At 43.6% G+C, this 21,969-nt stretch overlaps 1 protein-coding gene across 6 annotated transcripts in view; it reads right to left on the minus strand.

Annotated features, from left to right (window-relative positions):
* Positions 1 to 21,969, minus strand: part of GSDME (gasdermin E) — a 151,605-nt gene that overhangs the window by 53,573 nt on the left and 76,063 nt on the right. For all 6 annotated transcript variants that reach the window (XR_008843951.1, XM_056519826.1, XM_056519825.1 and 3 more), the window contains one exon: positions 19,182 to 19,367. Coding sequence is in view for 5 of the 6 variants with exons in the window: in XM_056519826.1 (XP_056375801.1) it covers positions 19,182 to 19,367 (186 nt within the window). In the remaining variant the exon portion in view is untranslated. The remainder of the gene's footprint in view (positions 1 to 19,181; positions 19,368 to 21,969) is intronic.

Genomic DNA, 21,969 nt, shown 5'->3' on the forward strand with positions numbered 1-21,969 from the left:
TTTTAACCATCAACCCAGGCATATAAAACAACTACCTGAACTTACCTGTTGCCGGTCCTGTGGTACCCAGGAATGACAGCTCCAGTCCTCCAGTGCCGTGCTCTTCCTGGTTGCTGGTGGTGGACATGCCGCGATGTCCTATCTCAGCCAGCAATAGGCTGATTGGCAGTGTGACGAATTTAGCTCCAGCACAGGTTTTCTTTCTGGTGCCGAGATCGAATATGTCACACTGTTGCTCAGCCTATAACTGGTTGAGGTGAGACAGCATTACAGTCTGCGATTAGCTGTGTGTGATGAGTTGATCCCCCGGCAACCAGGAAGAAGATCGCACTGGAGGACAGCAGTGGTGATACCGGGGCCCAGCAGCAGGTAAATCCAGGTTGTTGTTTTATAAGTGGGGAAATTATGGTTCATAACAATTTTATACTGTGGTACCCCTACAATAACACTTCTGTCCACACATATCTAGACCTGGACCAGACCTTGATGCCTGCACTCTCACTTCGGGTGCATTCACACCACGTTTTTGCAATACAGTTCCTGTATCAGGTTTTTGATGAAAAACGGATTCCTCAAAACCTGACTAAACTGTATCCAAAAGTTTTTACCCATATACGGTTTGAAAAATTATGGCAAGTTGCATCAGTTTTTTAAGAAAAAACGTATACGTTTTTAACTTTTCACTCCATTTTGAATAAAGTTTCACTTGTTTGATTGAAATTCCAAGAAAAGAAACTGTGCAAAGTCAAAAACCGTATGGTGAAAATCTGATGGAACCGTACGCACATACAATTCTGTACGGTTCCCATTGACTCCCATGTTAAAAAAAAACATATACGGTTTAATACAATTTTTCACCCGGACCAAGAAACGTGGTAGACTACAGTTTTGGGTACGAATAAAAAAACTGGACAAAACCGTATGAGATGCAAAACGGACTAAACTGGATGATGCGTTTGACATACAGTTTACAATGTTAAGTCAATGCATACAGTTTTCTATACAGATCCATACGGTTTTTAACTTGAAACCGTATTCGGGAACTGTATAACAAAAACGTGGTGTGCATGCACCCTTCCTAATGTTTTACTTGCCCGGTATGCAATGTTCTCAACACCGGTCAAGGACAACCCTGTCTGTGTAGAGATTTTGGCAAAAAATGTGCTGACTCGCTGATCACTGGACACATGCAGATCTTTGTTAGTCACTATGGAAAAGAAATCTCAGATTACAAAACAAAGGTCAAGGAATTCGAAGAGCATTCGTTCACCATTGAACTTAGTAGAACCTTTTTAAATGCTAAGTGACAAACATGACACACTGATCATTCGCCTCTTCTCCTATTTTCAGGTCAGGCATTTTGTCACTACTTGCATTTGCACCCTTTCTTCCTCAAAATGGGACTCTATCTTTTACTCTATGATGACATGTCCAAAGCCAAGTAGGGTACCAAATATTTCTCTCCTAAAAGTACTTACACTATTTATTTATAAATCTACAATGAGGATTATTTCTGCCTGGCTCCCTGTGTTTTGACTTTGGACACTAAAGACTTGCTTGACATTCTAGAATACTCATTGAAAACCATTCCTTGTACTAAATGCACAGAAATAACTCTTAGGACTCTTTACAAACCATTCATATCCCCACTCATAGGCCACAAAATGGGAATTTATCCCATAAGCTCAAAGGGTATTTAGAACCTGAAAAAGGGGAGGAAAAAAGCAAATTGGACATGATGTCACAGCAAACTCCAAAAATGGTCTGGACAAAATTATTGGCACCCTTTCAAAATTGTGGAAAAATAAGATTGATTCAAGCATGTGACGTCCCTTTAAAATCACCTGGGGACAAGTAACAGGTGTGGGCAATATAAAAATCACACCTGAAAGCAGATAAAAAGGAGAGAAGTTCACTTAGTTTTTGCATTGTGTGTCTGTGTTTATCACACTAAGCATGGACAACAGAAAGAGAAGAGAACTGTCTGAGGACTTGAGAACCAAAATTGTGGAAAAATATCAACAATCTCAAGGTAACAAGTCCATCTCCAGAGATCTAGATTTGCCTTTGTCCACAGTGTGCAATATTATAAGGGTATGTTCACACTGAGGAATTGGAGAGGAATTTCCACGAGTAATTCTGCTCGCTTTTTCCTTTCCAAATCATTCAGCAGTGAAAACCCCATAGAGTTGTACAGAATTTCTGCCCCTCAGTTTACACTGAGGAATTTCCTGAAGCAGAATTCTGACGAGGAAGTATGTTCCGCTTGAAGAAAGAACATGTTCTTTCTCTCAGGCGGAATCAGTATCGTTCTCCCATAGAGATCAATGTTATTTATTTTTTATTCAGTCAGAAGCATTTCCACGCGGAATCCCCGCATGAAAAAAAAAAAGTATTTGAAAGAGGAGTATTGATCCGCATGAAACCTGCATTTCCGCACGAATTTCGCGCGAAATCGCTGCTAATTCTGAGCGGAAAAAAAACTGTATTTTGGGGTGGAAATCTTCAGCGTGATTTCCGCCCCAATTCCTCTGTGTGAACATACCCTTAAAGCGCAACTGTCATGAACTTTTACTGCAATAACCTGCACACAGCATGTGTACTGTGTGCAGGTGGTTTGTATAACAACCTTTCTACCTAACAGTTCCGGGCTTTTATTACCCTAAAAAAGGCTTGTTATGAAAGCCACGGACAGTCGGGTAGGCCTGGCGCGAGGTTCGCGTTTCCCCCGACACCATCCACACCCACCGACTGTAATTCAGCGCTGGGACTCTGTGTGATTGACACACAGGTCCAAGCGCATGTGCCGTTCATTTCTTCTAACGTGCGCGCCGCTGCGTATAATGCTTGCGAGCGCTCGCTACCCCAACGAGCGCTCTCTCCTTCCGCCGTCTTTCTACTCAGGGCGCACTGCGCAGGCGCCCTGAGTAGAAAGACGGCAGTGGGAGCGAGCGCACGCTGGGGGACCTGTGTGTCAATCACACAAGAGTCCCAGCGCTGAATTACAGTTGGTGGGCGTGGATGGCGGCGCGGCATCGCGGACCTCACGCCACGCCTACCCGACTGTCCGTGGCTTTCATAAAAAAACTTTTTTAGGGAAATAAAATCCGGGAACTATTAGGTAGAAAGGTTGTTATACAAACCACCTGCACACAGTACACATGCTGTGTGCAGGTTATTGCAGTAAAAGTTCATGACAGTTGCGCTTTAAGAAGTTTGCAACCCATGGCACTTTAGCTAATCTCCCTGGGTGTGGATGGAAGAGAAAAATTGCTGAAAGGTGTCAACGCAGGATAGTCTGTATGGTGGATAAGTAGCCCCAAACAATTTCCAAAGATATTCAAGCTGTCCTGCAGGCTCAGGAAGCATCAGTGTCTGCGCGAACAATGTGTTGACATTTAAATGAAATGAAATGCTATGGCAGGAGACCCAGGAGGACCCCACTGCTGACACAGAGACATAAAAAAGCAAGACTAACTTTTACCAAAATGAACTTCAGTAAGCCAAAATCCTTCTGGGAAAAGTCTTGTGGACAGATGAGAGCACAGCCTTCTACTGTTTACTGAAAACGGAACACAGTTCCTACAGTGAAATATGGTGGAAGTTTAATGATGTTTTGGGGTTGTTTTGCTGCCTCTGGCATGGGGTGCCTTGAATGTGTGCAAGGCATCATGAAATCTGAGGATTACCAAGGGATTGTGGGTCGCACTGTACAGCCAGTGTCAGAAAGCTGGGTTTGCGTCCGAGATATTGGGTCTTCCAGCAGGACAATGACCCCAAACATACGTCAAAAAGCACCCAGATATGGATGGCAACAAAGCGCTGGAGAGTTCTGAAATGGCCAACAATGAGTCCAGATCTAAATCCCATTGAACACCTGTTGAGAGATCTTAAAGGGGTACTCCGGTGGTCAACATGTTTTTCCGTTTTTGACTTACCCTATTTGTTTTGTTTCATTTCTATTCTTGTTGTTTAGCCTACTATATTTCCGTTCTTTGTTGTCTTTTTATCCCCCACTTTGTTTTCCTATCTTTGCTTCTATTTCCTGTTTCTTGCTGTGCTGAAAACTACAAATCCCAGCATGCCACATGCCTTGCTGGTTTGGGGCGGCTCCTTTTTCTTTTTTTTTTTTGTTCCGCCCTTTACCCACCCTACTATTTTCCCGGGTCAGCCCTCTTATACACAGCACACTAATATAATCAGCCTTGGTTGGGATACACTGTCATACACACACTCCCAGCATGCGTCATTCATGAGTCTTCAGTCTGTGGTATAACACCAGCATGCTGCCTCTGTAGTCTCCTGGTGGTTGTAGTTCACCACACCTCTGTAGGGCATACACCAGTGTTTCCCAACCAGGGTGCCTCCAGGTGTTGCAAAACTACAACTCCCAGCATGCCCTGACAGCCTTTGGGCATGCTAGGAGTTGTAGTTTTGCAACAGCTGGAGGCACACTGGTTGGGAAACACTGGGGTAACATGATGTGTATGTTGAATAGGCTAGAACAGTATTTCCCAACCAGTGTACCTCCAGCTGTTGCAAATCTACAACTCCCAGCATGCCCAAAGTCTGTCAGGGCATGCTGGAAGTTGTAGTTTTGCAACAGCTGGAGGTACACTGGTTTGTAAACACTAGCATACACACACACACACACACACACACACACTCAGGGACTACAACTCCCAGCATGTGTCATTGAGGAGTCCCCCCCCCCTCCTCCTTCACATATAGGGGAGATTTATGAAAACCTGTGCAGAGGAAAACTTGCCCAGTTGCCCATAGCCACCAATCAGCTTGCTGCTTTCATTTTTATGAAGGCCTGTGAAAAATGAAAGAAGCAATCTGATTGGTTGCTATGGGCAACTGGGCAAGTTTTTCTCTGCACAGGTTTTGATAAATCTCCCCCATAGAGATCGTTCCCAGTATGAGATTTATTCCCCTGCAGTCCATACATCCCCAGCCCGTGCACCTTCTCATCCTCCCCTTCAGATAACACTTATCTTCTCTGTGAGGTCCTTCTCCTGTGCAGAACTGTGTCCTTAGAATACAGAGCAGGGGGGAGGGGAAGTGAGGAGCTGTGTACTCAGCTGGATGAGATGAGGGGGAGTGGCTTATTCCTCTCATGCAGACAGAGAAAAAATAAAAGCTGTGACATACATGCTGCCGAAACAAATAACACATGTATATTGCAAAAAAAAACTAAACTTACAAAGAAGATGCCATATAGTCAAAAAAGTTAACCACCGGAGTACCCCTTTAAAGTGCAACTGTCATGAACTCTGGGTGCTATAACCTACACACAGCCTCTGTACTGTGTGCAGATGGTGTGTACAGCAAGGTTTTTACCTTATTTTTTGCAGGCTTTCATCACCCCCAAAAAATGCTTTTGATCACAGCCACACACACAGTCGGATAGGCGTGGTGCGAGGTACACTATGCCCCGCCTCCGCCATGCCCTCCCCCTTTGTCAACACTGGGACCGACACACAGGTCACAGCCCCCTCAGCTCATCTAACGTGCACGCTGCCGCGTGTTAACCAGGCAAGCGCTCGCTCCCCCAGCGAGCGCTCGCTCCTTCCACCGTCTGCCTCCTCAGGGCACCTGCGCGTGCAGGACAGTTCCCGGTACTAGAGGCAGAGAGGAAGCGCGCTCTCTGCTTCTAGCAGTGCGCAGGCGCACTGAGAAGGAAGACAGCTGGTGGAGCGAGAACTTGCCTGGATAACACGGGCACGTTAGATGATCTATTATATAGGTTTCATTTTGCCGTACTTCTGAAAAAAAATCATAACTACATGCAGGAAAATTTATACGTTTAAAATTTGTCATCTTCTGACCCCTATAACATTTTTTATTTTTCTGCGTACGGGCCGGTATGAGGACTCATATTTTGCGCCGTGTTCTGAAGTTTTTATCGGTACCATTTTTGCATTGATCAGACTTTTTCATTGCTTTTTATTCATTTTTTTATGATATAAAAAGTGACCAAAAATATGCAATTTTGCACTTTGGAATTTTTTTGCGCGTACGCCATTGACCGTGCGGTTTATTTAACAATATATAGTTCGGCCATTTACGCACGCGGCAATACCACATATGTTTATTTTTATTTACACAGTTTTTTTTAAGGGGAAAGGGGGATGATTCAAACTTTTATTAGGGAAGGGGTTAAATGACCTTTATTAACTTTTTTTTTTTCACAGTGTTATAGCTCCCATAGTGGTCTATAACACTGCACACACTGATCTTTTACCCTGATCCCTGCAAAGCCGTAGCTTTGCATGGATCAGCGTAATAGGGGCTTGATTGCTCAAGACTGTAGCCCAGGCTTGGAGCAATCAAATGCCGATCGGACGCGATGGAGCAAGGTAGGGGGCCTCCACTCGCGTCCTAGCTGATCGGGACATCACGATTTTATCGCGATAGTCCCGATCAGCCCGACTGAGCCGGCGGGAAGCTTTTACTTTTATTTTCGAAGCGGCGATCAACTTTGATCGCCGTGTCTGAATGGTTAATAGCGCTCAGCACAACGATCGGTGCCGCGCGCTATTAGCTCAGGGTCCCGGCTATGAATAGCAGCCGGGACCGACCCGGTGTGATGTGGGGTCACGACGTGACCCCGTTTTAAACACCAGGACCAGGTGCAGGGCGTAAGGTACGCCCTGCGTCCTTAAGAGGTTAAAATTGCTGTTGGGAAAAGGCACCCTTCCTATAAGAGAGACCTGGAGAAGTTTGCAAAGGAAGAGTGGTCCAACATTCTGGCTGCGAGGTGTAAGAAGCTTATTGATGGTTATAGGGAGCGACTGATTTCAGTTATTTTTTTTCAAAGGGTGTGCAACCAAATATTAAGTTAAGGGTGCCAATAATTTTGTCCAGCCCATCCAATTAGCTTTTTTCCCTCCATTTTTTGGTTTAGTTCCAATACACACAAAGGGAATGAACATGTGTATAGCAAAACATGTGTTACTGCAATCCTTTTCTGTGAGAAATACTTCATTTTCTTGAACAATTTCAGGGGTGCCAACATTCATGGCCATGACTGTATTTGTCTTTTTTGAAGTTTATGTATAGAGCATGGATCTGCTATGGATAAAGTGTTACCACAAAGAAGAAGTTGCATTTTATCTGCATGAACGTGGTTTCTCTCAGAACTACTTTGGTACTCCTGGGATTATCAACCAATTTAAACAATTAGAAAATGTTATGAGCACAAAATAATATTGGACTATGAGAAACTATCAGGCCCGTCGCTACAGGACAGGCAAACCAAGCAATTGCTTGGGGCCCCGAGCAGAGTCGGTGCTTGCCCGTTCTGCAGCGACGGGGCAATTCCCCCCATCACTATTAAGGACATCCTTGTGTCCCGAAAGATGTTTTCAGGACACAGGGATGACCGCATTAACTCTCTGCGGCCCCGCGTTAAAGGGGTATTCCAGGCAAAACCTTTTTTTTCTATATATATCAACTGGCTTCGGAAAGTTAAACAGATTTGTAAATTACTTCTATTAAAAAATCTTAATCCTTCAATAGTTATTAGCTTCTGAAGTTTTCTGTGTAAGTGCTCAATGATGATGTCATGTCCCGGGAGCTGTGCATGATGGGAGAATATTCCCATAGGAACTGCACAGCTCCCGGGACGTGAGTCATCAGAGAGCAGTTACAGAAAACAACAACTCAACTTCAGAAGCTAATAACTATTGTAAGGATTAAGATTTTTTAATAGAAGTAATTTACAAATCTGTTTAACTTTCAGGAGCCAGTTGATATATAAAAAAAAGTTTTGGCCTGGAATACCCCTTTAAGTTTAAAAATGCAGGGGCCGCCGGGAGATACCGCACGCTGGGACGTCAACGACGTCCCGTGCGTGCAACAACAGCAATGGAGGCGCAGAAGACCGGAGCATCGAGGAGGAGGAAGAAACGCGCTGGCCAGCTTGGTAAGTGACCAGTGGGACGTCATCTTCGGTGTTCCGACCACCGCTTCTCCAGTCCCGGGAACTAATGCTATGGGCGGACTGGAGGAGCGGTGGTCAGAGCACTGAAGTGGGGCAGTACACAGGCATACAGCCTCCAGCCATACACTGTATATGGCTGGAGGCTGTATTTCTGTGGGGAACACTGCCTACCTAATGTGGGGGAACACTGCCAGCCTAATGTGGGGGAACACTGCCAGCCTAATGTGGGGGAAACTATGCTGCACCTAATGTGGGGGGGAACTATGCTGCACCTAATGTGGGGGGGAACTATGCTGCACCTAAAGTGGGGGGGAACTCTGCAGCACCTAATTTGGGGGGGAACTCTGCAGCACCTAATTTGGGGGGGAACTCTGCTGCACCTAATTTGGGAGGAATTCTGCTGCACCTAATGTGGGGGGAACTCTGCTGCACTTAATGTGGGGGCCTCGTATCGACGTTCGCTCACATCACGCTCCCAAAATTCAAGGGCCGGCGTTACTACGTCCTGACGACGCCGGCCCTAGAGCGTGATGTGCGTGAACATCAAGGTGGGGGGGGGGGGGGGCCTCCATGTCCATTTTGCTTGGGGCCCCCAAATTCCTTCAAACGGCCCTGGAAACAATATATGGTTGTAAAAGGAGTATGGCCCTCAGGGACACAAGACAGTATGTAAGCAATGTTCCCGACGTGATAAGCACAGTGTCCCATGTTCTAAAATGACTCAGGGTCAAGACCTGACATACCAGCTCCAAAACAGGACTCACTTCTCAGATAAACCTGTAAGTTGGGGGCTGTATAAAAATAATACAAATTACTACACTCAACTCCTCTGGTACCCTTCAGTAGCCAAACCAATGCTCCCACTCTTTCAGTGGTCTTCACTTCTTCCAGGTTGCCTTCGGTCCCATCTCCACAGGACCTACAGCAGCAGCAGTGTCTCACCTCAGTCCCTGACGAGGTCATGTGGTACAGCATGGCACACAGTTTGATTGGAGCAGAGACCAGCAGAAGACAGATAACATTGGTGCAGGCATGGTGACTACTGCTGTGTACAAGAATTATGTCAACTCCTTTTAAAAAAAGGCCCAATATAGTCTAATTGTGATTACATTCAGTCTATTTAAGAGCATATGCTATGTGGTCTAAGTTCTTAAAGGTGTATTCCCATCTTGGACACTTATGACATATCCACAGGTTATGCCATTTATGTCCCCTACATGTGGGTCCCACACCTATGTTGAGTTTAAGGGCCAAGTTTAGTAAACAACATAGCTCATGAGACTACACGGTTTGCAAAACTCCCAGTGAAAAGTGAGTTACAAAAATTGTTTAACTTATATGCTTTAGGGCCCAGATTTATTAAAGGAGAACTCCAGAATATAAAAATTGTCACCCATACTGCCGGCAGTAAAAAAATAAAGATGTACATACCTTCCTCCGCTGCCCCGGGGCCTCCGGTAACCGGCCCCGATCTCCGACTCGATCCACTTCCTGGTTGCCGGTGGTTAGAGAATCATACTGCTCTCAGCCAATCACCGGCCGCAGTGAAGTCCGACTCGGCCAGCGATAGGCTGAGCGGCAGTGTGAGAATGCTCCAGGACACAAAATCCTTCACTACACCGGCACCTGCTGCCGGGGCCGAAAACGTCACACTGCTGCTCAGCCTATCACCGGCAGAGTCGGGACTTCAGTGCGGCCGGTGATTGGCTGAGCGCAGTAAAACTCTCCGACCACCGGCAACCAGGAAGAGGATCGCGGCGGAGATCGGAGTCGGTTACAGGAGGCCCTGGGGGAGCGAAGGAAGGTATGTACATCTTTATTTTTTTACTGCCGGCACTATGGGCGACAATTTTTAGACTCCGGAGTTCTCCTTTGAAGAATTGAAGAGATTTTCCCACAGCCACCAATCACAGCTCAGCCAACAAGCTCTGGTAAAGTGAAAGCTGAGCTGTGATTGGTTGTTGTGGGAAAATCACTCCACTTTTTCTCTCATACAGTTTGATAAATCTGGGCCCAGAAGTTTTTAGCTGGTGGACCTCCTACAGTGGCAACAAACAGGCAGGATGAGGCAGAGGAGTCCTCAAACTTCACATAGGTGTGGGTTACAGAGGTGGGGCCAGCATTAAGGGGACAGTCACGACATATTCTGTGGATATGTAATAAACGTCCCAGATGGCCTTTAACGATCCCTGTTAATAGGTAAGATAAAATTGAGGGTTAGGAAACCAAGGCTTAACTTTTGTAAGTAATGTTTTCATTGAGTAGATCCAGTTGAAAGTATGGATTCTTATCAGCAATGCTCCATGGTAAATAAGTGTGCAAATTATCTCTCTTTTTAAAAAAAAGAAACCTTTCTAGTGCCACACATAGGTAGCTAACATATACATGTCCAACCTTGATAAATGCCTTGAAACATGCCTTGGACACTCCTCCACATACAGCGGTTTCATGGCTCTTTTTCCCTCATCAGTACGGTGCAGGATACATGCCTCTAATGCAGCTCTGAGGGGTCTTAAGTAGGTAATATACAGTACCTAGTGGTAGCTGGACTATGCAGAGTGCTAATTAATTGATTCAACTTTTACAACACACAAGTTCATCTCATAAGACACAGGATGCAGGGAGCAATCTTAGGCTTTTAGTAGAAACATCAGTTACACAACATTACAGTACATTACAATTATTTGCATGTCTCGGGTCTGTTATGGGCTTGTAAGCCGGAGATAGCTGAGGTAGAGGGCTTTTTCTACACAGCAGGGGTCACTTCTAAGAATATTCATGCTGCACATAAAATCTGCAATATTTATCACTTAACAACCTTAGAGCTTCAGGGACCTGATCACACTGGATGCTTTACAACTATTAATTATTACATTATCTATTTGTAATTAATCACTTCATTACCACTGATGCCGCAAGGAAAGTAGTATTGTAGAGATCTAGCTCGGACTTATTGTGCTAATAAAACTACCTACTTTTGTTGTACAATGCATTCTACTGATGCTTATAACATCGGAATCACTAAGCCGGACCAGCATAGAAAGAAATGTGAAGCCTGCAGATATTACAGTGGTTCCTCAAGTTACAATGGCCTCAGGTTACAATAATTTCATTATACAGTGGTCTTTTCTGCACTATTGTAACTCCAGGATCTATTCGCCTGTACAGTATTTGATGCTGCACACTTCAATGTAAACTAAATGCCTAAATGACTGAACACGGCTTTAAATCCTGCATAAGATACTGTATGTGTGAATAGACCCTTAATCATACTCAACATACAATGGTACAGACAGTCTAGATCTGTGAAACTTGTCAATGGCTGGAAGAACTGACCAATTAGAATGAGCATTTAACTGGTAACACACCTGTATTACTGAAGTGCATGCAGTGACTGGCTATGCTACACAGAGCCGGATTAAGAGCACCATGGGTCTGGAGCTGAAAAGTTTGATGGGCCTAAAAGTGCCCGCGACCCATCAGCTGGGTTGTGGCCATTTGTGGGTCACAGTGTAACTCTATTTACTTACATTATGTGTAACACAGCCCAATGTGATGTAGCCAGGTAGCTAAGTAGGTTGTTAGCTAGATAAGTAGGTAGCCAGGTAGCTAGCTATAAAATTACACCAACCAAAATGTCCCCATAGGCATTATTTTAGAGCATCAAGTGGACTAGTCGGGCCCCGTACAAGAGACCATTGGGTAGGAGACATGTTATTCAGTGTGATACTTCTCCTTTCAGATAATTTTCCATGACCAATTATACCAGTATACAAGGAGGAATATTATTGCCATACATATTACCATCATACCGTTACTGACCAAATCCTGTATACTGAGACCAATATTACCAAGAATACCGGTATACAAGGAGAAATAGTATCACCATAAATATTATCATCATACAGTTACTGACCAAATCCTGTATACTGAGACCAATATTACCAATAATACCGGTATACAAGGAGAAATAGTATCACCATAAATATTACCATCATACAGTTACTGACCAAATCCTGTATACTGAGACCAATATTACCAATAATACCAGTATCAGGGGTGTGGAATTTTTATAAAAAACTACTTGTCCATGGGACTAAAATGGAGCAAAATCTACTTGTCCCTCATGACGATCCACTTGTCCCGGCCAATTTCGCTTTTATGCACTCATTTTTTCCTCCTCGCCCTATAATAGCCATAACTACCTACTATAATGATACCTTTGAATTTTTCAATAACATTCTCTGAACCAAAAAATATATATATATTTGGGGAAGTGAAATTGAAATAGTAAAAGATAATTTTGCTGATTTGGTGGTTTTCTTTTCTGCGCCATTTACCTTGTGGTTGAGATAACATGTTAGTTTTATACTTTAGGCGCCTGGTTACAGCAATACCAGATTTGTATCGTTTACGTCATGTTTTACTAATTCTGAACGTTTTCAAATTTTTTTAATTGCCATTTTTTAACCCCTGTAGCTTTATTTTTTTCCACATACCAGGCTGTATGAGGGCTCATGTTTTGCGCCATAATCTGTTTTTGTATTGGTACCATTTTGGCATTGATCTGACTTTTTAATCGCTCTTTAACTTTTTTTTATGGGATATTATAAAAATTGCAAATCTGTGGTTTGGTATTTTTTTACATTTACCGTACGGGATACATAATGTTATATTTTAATAGGTTGTACAATTATGCACGAAGCAATACCAAATATGTTTATTTTTATTATGTTTGCATGTTTTTATATAGGAAAAGGGGGTGATTTGAACTTTTAACATGGAAGGGGTTAATGCAGCGGTCTTCAAACTGTGGCCGTCCAGATGTTGCAAAACTACAACTCCCAGCATGCCCGGACAGCCAACGGCTGTCCTGGCATGCTGGGAATTGTAGTTTTGTAACATCTGGAGGGGCACAGTTTGAAGACCACTAGGTTAATGTGTCTTTCAAACTTTTATTAAAACTTTTCTATATTTTTTTACACTTTATTACACTTATGAGGAATCATTAGATTCCTCAGACAGATGAATAGAGTTCTATTGAACTCTATTAATCTGTGTGCTCTGTGATCCATTGATAGAGCCTGGTCCAGCCAGGATCTATCAATGACAGAGCCGGGACAGGAGGAAGCAGAGGTAAGTCCTCCGGCTACCTCTATAGTGGATCGCCCCCCTGCGATCGCGCTCCGGGGGGGGGGGGGGGGGGGGGCGATTCACCCCACTAGCCCACCAGGGAGCATTCACATGTCCCTTTAGACGCCGCTGTCAGCTTTGACAGCGGCGATCTAAAGGGTTAATAGCCAGCCGCGGCGATCGCTGCATGCTGGCTATTAGCGGCGGCCCCCGGCTACTGAGAACAGCCGGGGGCTGCAGAGTATGGAGCGGGCAGGAATCCGGAGCCCCCTCCATACTCCCCTGTAAGCGCCGCATGCATCTCCCCGTGCAGACGCGTCTCCTCCCCTCAGCTCTCCGAAGCTACAGCTGGGGGGAGTGAAGGCAGAGGACGCAGGTCAGCACGGGGAGCAAGAAGCAACGCCCCCTCATCTCCCCCCCGCACGTCTGCAGAGCAGGGGAGAGAAGACATACACAGCTTCTCATCTCCCCTGCTCTGATTCGGAGGATACAGTTTTTTATTGTCGGAGGCGGCAGAGTATGGAGCGGGCAGGAGTCGGCAGCCCGCTCCATACAGACTGCAGATCGCAGCTGCGCTTGTCAGGTCCGACCCTGCTTGCCCGAAGCCGGGCTAAGGGCCGGACAAATTTACCTGCCCGGCGCCCAAAACTGCTAGTCCCAGGCGTCGGGCGATAGGAATTCCACATCCCTGCAGTATACAAGGAAGAATATTATCATCATACATATTACAATCATACTGTTACTGACCAAATCCTGTATACTGAGAGTAATATTATCAATAATACCAGTATGCAAGGAGGAATATTATCGCCATGCATATTACCATCGTACTGTTAATGATCAAATCCAGAGTATCAGGACCAATATTACCAATAACAGTATACATGGAACAAATGATACCGCCACACAAAGACTGGATAATAACACCATACTGAGTAAAAACCACTATACACAGACTAACAATACCAATAATACCAGTATACAAATAATACAAGTGTCAAATAATACCAATGCTTCAGGAACACACTATACATCACACAGTGACTGCACTGTTACTGAATAAAACCACTGTACACACAGACTATTATTACCTCATACAGTGACCATATAGAGGTAGATACCCAGATCTGTATGCCATATAAGTGATTATATACAGGAGCATATAACGGTAGATATCAGCTGCACACAGGATCTGTATACCATATAAGTGATTATATACAGGACCATATTGAGGTATATACCGGCTATACAAAGGATCTGTATACTAAATAAGTGATTATATACAGGACCATATAGTGTTAATTACCAGCTGTATACAGGATATGTTTTCCCTTATAAGGGTAGATTCACATGTGCGGTACTTTGCTGCGTATTTGATGCACAGATTTGAAGCTACAGATTTAAAGCGTACCTATCATCTTCCCCAAATAATAAAAAACTGTTATGTGTTACTCAGTACCTCACCCTGATCATGTACATCTAAGTTTTATGTGTTTAGCCCCTATATCTATATATATATATATATATATATATATATATATATATATATATATATATATATATATAAACTCAATGTGTGTATGTTCCGGCATCATGTCCAAACGGCTAAAGATATTAACATGAAACTTGGCACACGTGTTACTTATATGTCAACAACAAACATAGGATAGGTAATTTGACCCTTACTTACCCACATTTGCCAGGGTCGGGGTTTTTGTTTAAAGTCCCATGCAAATCAATGGGAAATGTATGTTCCCACATAACTTCTGTACGGCTGGACATATTTCAATAATACCAGGTACACATATTACTTGCATATGTCAAATACAAAGATATGATAGATAAATTAACCCTTACCTACACATTTATATAAAAGATGGGTTTTTGTTTCAAGTCCCATGCAAGTATATGGGACTTTCAGTACTTTACTCCACAAGCTCTGCTCTGCATCTCCTGGTGAATGTGTCAATCCGGCTTGCAAGTCACACCTCATCTCACAAAGACATGCCCACATTTAAGCCCCACCCCTTTTATCTACCCTTTTTGTGCATCGGTCTGGTTTACAAATCACACCCAGTCCCACAAAGCCACGTCCCCTTCTATTTTCAGCTTACAATATCTTCATCACAAATCAGTCCCACCTGAGGACTGGGTATGAGGATGGGACATAAGGACGAGATATGAGGACGGGATATGAGGTCGGGATGTGAAGACGGGATGTGAGGATGGGATATGAGGACGGGATGTGAGGACAGAATAGGAGGTCGGGATAGGAGGACGGGATATAAGGTCGAGATAGGAGGACGGGATAGGAGGATGGGATATGAGGACAGAATAGGAGGTCGGGATAGGAGGTATATGAAGTCAAGATATGCGGACGGGATAGGAGGTCAGGATATGAGGTCAAAATATGATGATAGGATACGAGGACGGGATATGAGGTTGAGATATGACAACAATATATCCTTTGTTGATTTTCCTCCCCAACAAGGATTAGGAAGGAAAAACCGGGCAACGCCGGGTACTCAGCTAGTTTCTAAAAAAACAGCTTACATCAGTTGCAGTCTGGATTCTCATCTTCTCTCAGGCAGGGGGCATGTCCCTCTTTGCCCTCACTCTACATGACTAAACTTCCTCCCTCATTGTGTGTCACTGAAACTTGGGAGGGAGCCTGGCAGTCAGCCAATCAGTGCAGGCTGCTCTGTAACCCTCTCCTCTCTGGATATCCTCATCCTCTGCTCTTCTTCCATATTGCATAACTAGCTGGGATTTATAGTCTCCTAAACACAATATCTTATGCAATATCTTAAGCTGCACTATAACTTATATTATACTACCATATAATACAATATGCTGGGAGTTGTAGTTTTGGGTTGGATCAGCTGCAAAGCCATAGGCTGTGTCAGGGCATGCTGGGAGCTGGTTAGTAACAAACTACAACTCCCAGCATGCTCGGATATTGCTTAGCGCTCTTAAGTTGACCCCAATTAAGAACTCCCACCATGGTGCACTTCAACTTTACTAACCTCAACAAGTGTCCAGCCGATGCTGAAAATTCTTGAAGCGTGCATAGCAAGCCTCGCCCCTTCTGTGTAACCACGCCCCTCTCTGAAGCCACTCCCCCTACACTTTTTTTGTTGTTGTTGTTTGTTTTTTTGTTTTTTGTGGGGTGGGGCCGGCTAGGCCTATTTTCAGGTATGGGCCTGGAGCTGCAGCGCCATCAGCCCTATGTTAATACGGCCCTGCTGATAGCACCTCCCTATGGTACAGGGAGGTACTACATGTTCTGGACTACTCTTTACCTGTAAAGTAAGTGAAGGGAGCAAAAGGACCCATACATCAGGCGCTGTTCAGGATTCCAGGATTTTTTAAAATTTTTTATTTACTACTGGAATCCTGAACAGCGCCTGATGTATGGGTCCTTTTGCTTCCTTCACTTACTTTACAGAACAGGATTAGCTTACCCACTCCTGCGACCCATTGGGGTTTGCAGTTCATTCCTGCTAGGAAGACGATTGTACCCCTATCTAGGGGCGATAAGCGCTGAATATCTGCCATAAGGTGAGCAGCCAACTAAAAGGCTGGTGCTGTTCACTCTCTATCCCATCTGGTGTCTTGGGTAATACACGAGGTGCGGTCCCTCTCTTTTCTTTTTTACCTAAGTACTCTTTACCTGTGACAGGGTTAGATGCTTCTTTGGCATTTGGCTTTAGCTGTATTAGTTATTCATTTATTGGATATAATTATTCTTCATTAAAACTCACTTTTTCTTATTTTTGAATCATTTTTTTTTATTTAGGGGGCTTCAGAACCAATCACCAGGTTTCCATAGAGTTATGGTCTCACTCTCAACATACAATGATTATCTGAAACCAATTAAAGGGGTAGTCTAAGGGGAATAAACTTTTATCTATGACAGAGGCTTGCTATTAAAATAAAAACAGTTTATATGTACCTTCCAGGCTCCCCACAAGTCTCTGGTGTCAAGGCGTCCTGACTGCAAGTTGGTGTCTGCCGAATCTCTTCCCAGTGCTGTAGACAAGACGTCACAGCACCACTCCATCAGTCACTGGCCGCAACCATGTCCCACCCCAGTCAGTGACTGGGAGAGCGGCGCTGTGAGCTATGTCACTGTAGAGAGGAGAAGAGACACTGGCCTGCGGACGGGGCATCCTGACTCTAGAGACCTGCGGGGAGCCAGGGAGGTATGTATGAGCTGTTTTTATTTTAATAGCAAGCCTCTGCCCATAGATAAAAGTTTATCCCCTCTGGACAACCCCTTTAATTTTATAACTTAAGGGACCACTGTACTTGATATCACAATACACCCACTTCACAACTACAAGGAACTCAACAGAGGTCCCGTCAACATAGCTTGAAGGTACAGAAATATCCAAGCTATAAACTTAAGGATCAAAAGACTTTCTCTTTTGATTCTGGTTTACTACCTGTCAAATCAAAATGGTGTGCACAGAGTGTAAGCGGAGAGCGGTGGCAGGAAAAAAGATTAGCTGGGGAAGATCTGAAGCAATGTCACTATATACTAAGAGGCTTAGTACAAAAGTCCAGAAGATGTGGGTGAAAATCAACATATTGAAACATTCCTGGGATAAACCTATATCTATCCTAGAATAACAATAATAACAAAATAATATAAGGCCAGACTAAATGGACCACGTGGGCTTTTTTTTTGCTGCCTATCTTTTATCTATCTAATTTCATAAACTTTGCCCAGTAAAACAGTCATCATCATTTCTTCATATGTCGATAACATCTGACTGCTTGGAGAAGCAGGATCCACTGTGAACTACCAGCTGAAAGGAGTTGTGCAGCAAACTTCTCTATGGGAACAAGCAAAGAGACTGGAGTGCTGTATTCGGGCATCTCCGATGCTCCCATAGAAATGAAAGGAGAACACGCCATCCCCAGCACACAATCCACTCGGATCCCCTGCGATCAGATACTTCTCCCCTATCCTGTGGACAGGGAAAAAGTTACTTTTCCCTGCACAACCATTTTAGTGAAAAATAAAATTGGACATGGCAAGGAGAAAATGTCTTTCTTTCTACACATATACCTATTTTTACTTTTCATTTATTAATTAGAAAATTATTATATTCTATGCTTAACACTAGATTTATCATTTCTTCTTCATCTTTCTTTGGGTATGTTCACACTACCGAATTCCGCAGTGTTTCGGATGGCTAAGAATTTCGCAGAATTTCAGTGGCTAAGAATTTCACTGCTGAAACTGATCTGCTGAAAGAATTACCTTTTTTTTCGGAGGAATTGCGCGTGCACTACATTGACGTCAAAGGTGGCGGTGCAGGTCCGCGGCCGCCTGATGAAATCTTCAAGCAGAATTTCTTATTGGAATTTAGCGAGCGGAGATTCCATAGTGTGAACATACCCTTACTTTCATCAGTATGCATGGAAAGTATTGTTCTCAAAAGGTTGCTAGAAACCAAAAAAGGATTACTTACATTACAACAAGTCACCATGTCACCATGAGGTACATTTGTCAAGGGATTTAGAAGTTTTTTTTGCTTACAGAAGTCGCACTTGTACCTAAGCAATTTTTTGTGCGACTTTTGCGGGTAAGCAAAAAAAATAAATCAGCCCTACCTAAGCAATTTTAGTTTTCACTTTGCAGTGGTTGGGAATTTATCAAGTGCGAAAGTCGCACGTAAGCAGAAAAAAAAGTCGCAAACCCCCTTCAAAAAGTCGCAAGCGTAAGCCAGGCTTACAATCTTGCCATTGACAGCAATTTTAAAAAAGTTGCACAAAAAAGACGCAACTGCGACTTTTCATGCAGCTCCGTTCCCCAGCCACCCGCCTGCATCTATCACCCGCTCACTAGGTATTGCAGAACTACAACTCCCAGCATGCCCTTACCGTAAGGACATGCTGGGAGTTGTAGTTCTGCAATACCTAGCGGCCAGGTGATTGATGCAGGCGGGTGGCCGGAGAGCGGAGTCGGCTGACAGGAAAATGAAATTGTTCTCAAAAGGTTGCTAGAAACCAAAAAAAGGATTGCTTACATTTCAACTAGATTTGTTCATGAAAACTGATGTGAGTTATATGACATTTCAGGTACCTGGTTGTAGGACAGATAGGGCAGCATTGCTCAGAACAGGTTTCCCATGGACAGATACATCTCTGAACCCATCCACTACGTCAAAGTCACATAAAGAGCGAGTGTCATATGGAACGGGCGTAGTACATTGATACATCTCAGATTTCTTTTCAAAGCCTCCTTGTTTTTCAGACAACAAACAAAATTCTGTAAGGGAAAGAAAAAATAGACATTAGAGAGAACTGGTGCTGTGTGACAAATAGGATTATGATATGTATTCATCAATGCCTCCTAATTAGAGATGAGCGAACTTACAGTAAATTTGATTCGTCACGAACTTCTTGGCTCGGCAGTTGATGATTTATCCTGCATAAATTAGTTCATCTTTCAGGTGCTCCCGTGGGCTGGAAAAGGTGGATACAGTCCTAGGAGACTCTTTCCTAGCAATGTATCCACCTTTTCCAGCCCACCGGAGCACCTGAAGGCTGAACTAATTTACGCAGGATAAGTCATCAACTGCCGAGCCGAGAATTTCGTGACAAATCAAATTTACTGTAAGCTTGCTCATCTCTACTCCTAATGTGTACCTATAAGTTTCATTCACAATTTTCATTGCTGGTCTTTTTTATTTGGCTCTCCAAAATGATAGTTTTATGCAAAAAAATTAAAATAAAACAGTTCTGCTAGATTTTTATATGAATATATAAACTGTTAGGCATTTGCAAATACAGATGTTTTGGGATGGGTTTGTTATGTTTCTTGTACTGGTAATGGAAATTCACCCGGAAAGGAAACCTTTCATTACCATCACACCCTGTCAGACAACACGCTGTTCTTACACAGCCCTCACCACAGGCAGAGGTATAAATGGCAGCATGCGCTATGACAGCTGCACAGTGTGAAGATGGCCCACTCTAAACAGACCACTTCACAGATGACAAGAAGACTCCTCCTATCATCTCAAGGTCATTCAATAGGCTCTTCACGGTAAGCATCAATTGTTTGTCCAAATCAGTGGGACATTAACCCATGCTGGGAAACTACTACAACCATTTTCTAGAATACTATGTAATGTACACAAGAATATTAAGGATTTAGCAAAGAAAGAAAAAAGCAATACGGAGTCTTAGTCATAATGGTTAATGGCCACTCATTCTACTCCTAAGTCATAGACCAACAGCAAAGCCGAGCTTATGAATAAAACAAATAAATGCACACTGCTTATATAAAGTGTTATTGATTTTTGAAACTCAGCATGAAAGTAATAGGAAAAAAGAATACTCTAAAATTCTTCTGTCACCATAGGTTTTTGGTTATGTCCGCACTGCAAGTTTACAGACTTACAGCCTCTTCACTTGAGGGGTACTAAAGGTGGAAAACAAATGTTTTTATATCAACTGGTGCCAGAAAGTTAAACAGATTTGTAAATTACTTCTATTTAAAAAACGTAATCCTTCCCGTATTTATCAGATGCTGTATGCTCCAGAGAAAGTTGTGTAGCGCTTTCCAGTCGGACCACAGTGCTCTCTGCTGACACCTCTGTCCATGTCATGAAATGTCCAAAACAGGAGCAAATTCCCATAGAAAACCTATCCTGCTCTGGGCAGTTCCTGACACGGACAAAGGTGTCAGTAGAGAGCATTGTGGTCAGACTAGAAAGAACTGCACAACTTCCTCTGGAACATATAGCAGCTGATAAGTACTGGAAGGATTAAGATTTTTTTTTATAGAAGTTATTTACAAATCTGTGTAACTTTCAGGCACCAGTTGATTTAAAAACATTTTTTTTTCACTGGAGTACCCCTTTAAAAGAAGTTCTATAGGAATAGAAAAACAGAGCTAATTTCCTCTGAAAACAGCATCACACCTATCCTCAGGTTGTGTGTTATGTTAAAACTTGGCTCCATTCAATTTAATGGAACCCAGCTGCAATACCACACACAACCTGAGGACAGGTGTGGTGCTGCATTTTTTCTTTTTTAGTATTTTTATCTTATGATTTAAATGACAATTTTATATGTATCCTTTAGTTACAAGGAAGATGATAAATCAAAACTGTCAACAGTACAATTGAAAAAGACACATTGAAATATAATTTTAATCAAAGAAAAATGATTCCCTTATGAGCCTTCTTCCCTGCCCCCTTCCTACTAAATTCAGACAGAAAGAGACAGACTGCAGATGCTACAGGAGCTATTAGTAAATATCAGGGAAAGTACCCAATGCTGCCCAGTCTTCCTATATAAACCTTTTTGGGAAAGGAAAAACAACAATGAGGCTTTCATCCTCATATTCCATGCCGCGCATTAACTAATCTCTGCACCTGCCAGCCAGACTGTTGGTGGAATGTCTAAAAGTCCTGGGAAATCTCTGCAGACCGAAAGTAACGTATAAGCAGAGTTTTTCAGCATGAAACGCCCCTCGGCTTATACTCGAGTGAACTCTCAGCCTGTCAATCCTTTCATCGGTGGTCATCAACCTGCGGACCTCCAGATGTTGCAAAACTACAACTCCCAGCATGCCCGGACAGCCATCAGCTGTCCGGGCATGCCGGGAGGTGTAGTTTTGATACATCTGGAGGTCCGCAGGTTGATGACCACTGCGCGGGCCTTCGTCATCATCCAGCCCCCCCCCCCTTAGTATTCTACTCACCTCCCCTCAGTGGGAAGTTAGGGTGAGCTGGCCTGGGCCATCTATGCTGCAGGGACCATCCGGTGGAGAGGGTTAGTCGTTCCGGGCTGTATATTTTCACCAGGAGGCCCTCTTCTCCGCTTGCTCCGGGCCGGCCCCGGACTAGTGGCATTGCCTT

This window comes from Hyla sarda, chromosome 5, assembly GCF_029499605.1.
Source record: "Hyla sarda isolate aHylSar1 chromosome 5, aHylSar1.hap1, whole genome shotgun sequence".
Lineage (NCBI taxonomy): Eukaryota > Metazoa > Chordata > Amphibia > Anura > Hylidae > Hyla > Hyla sarda.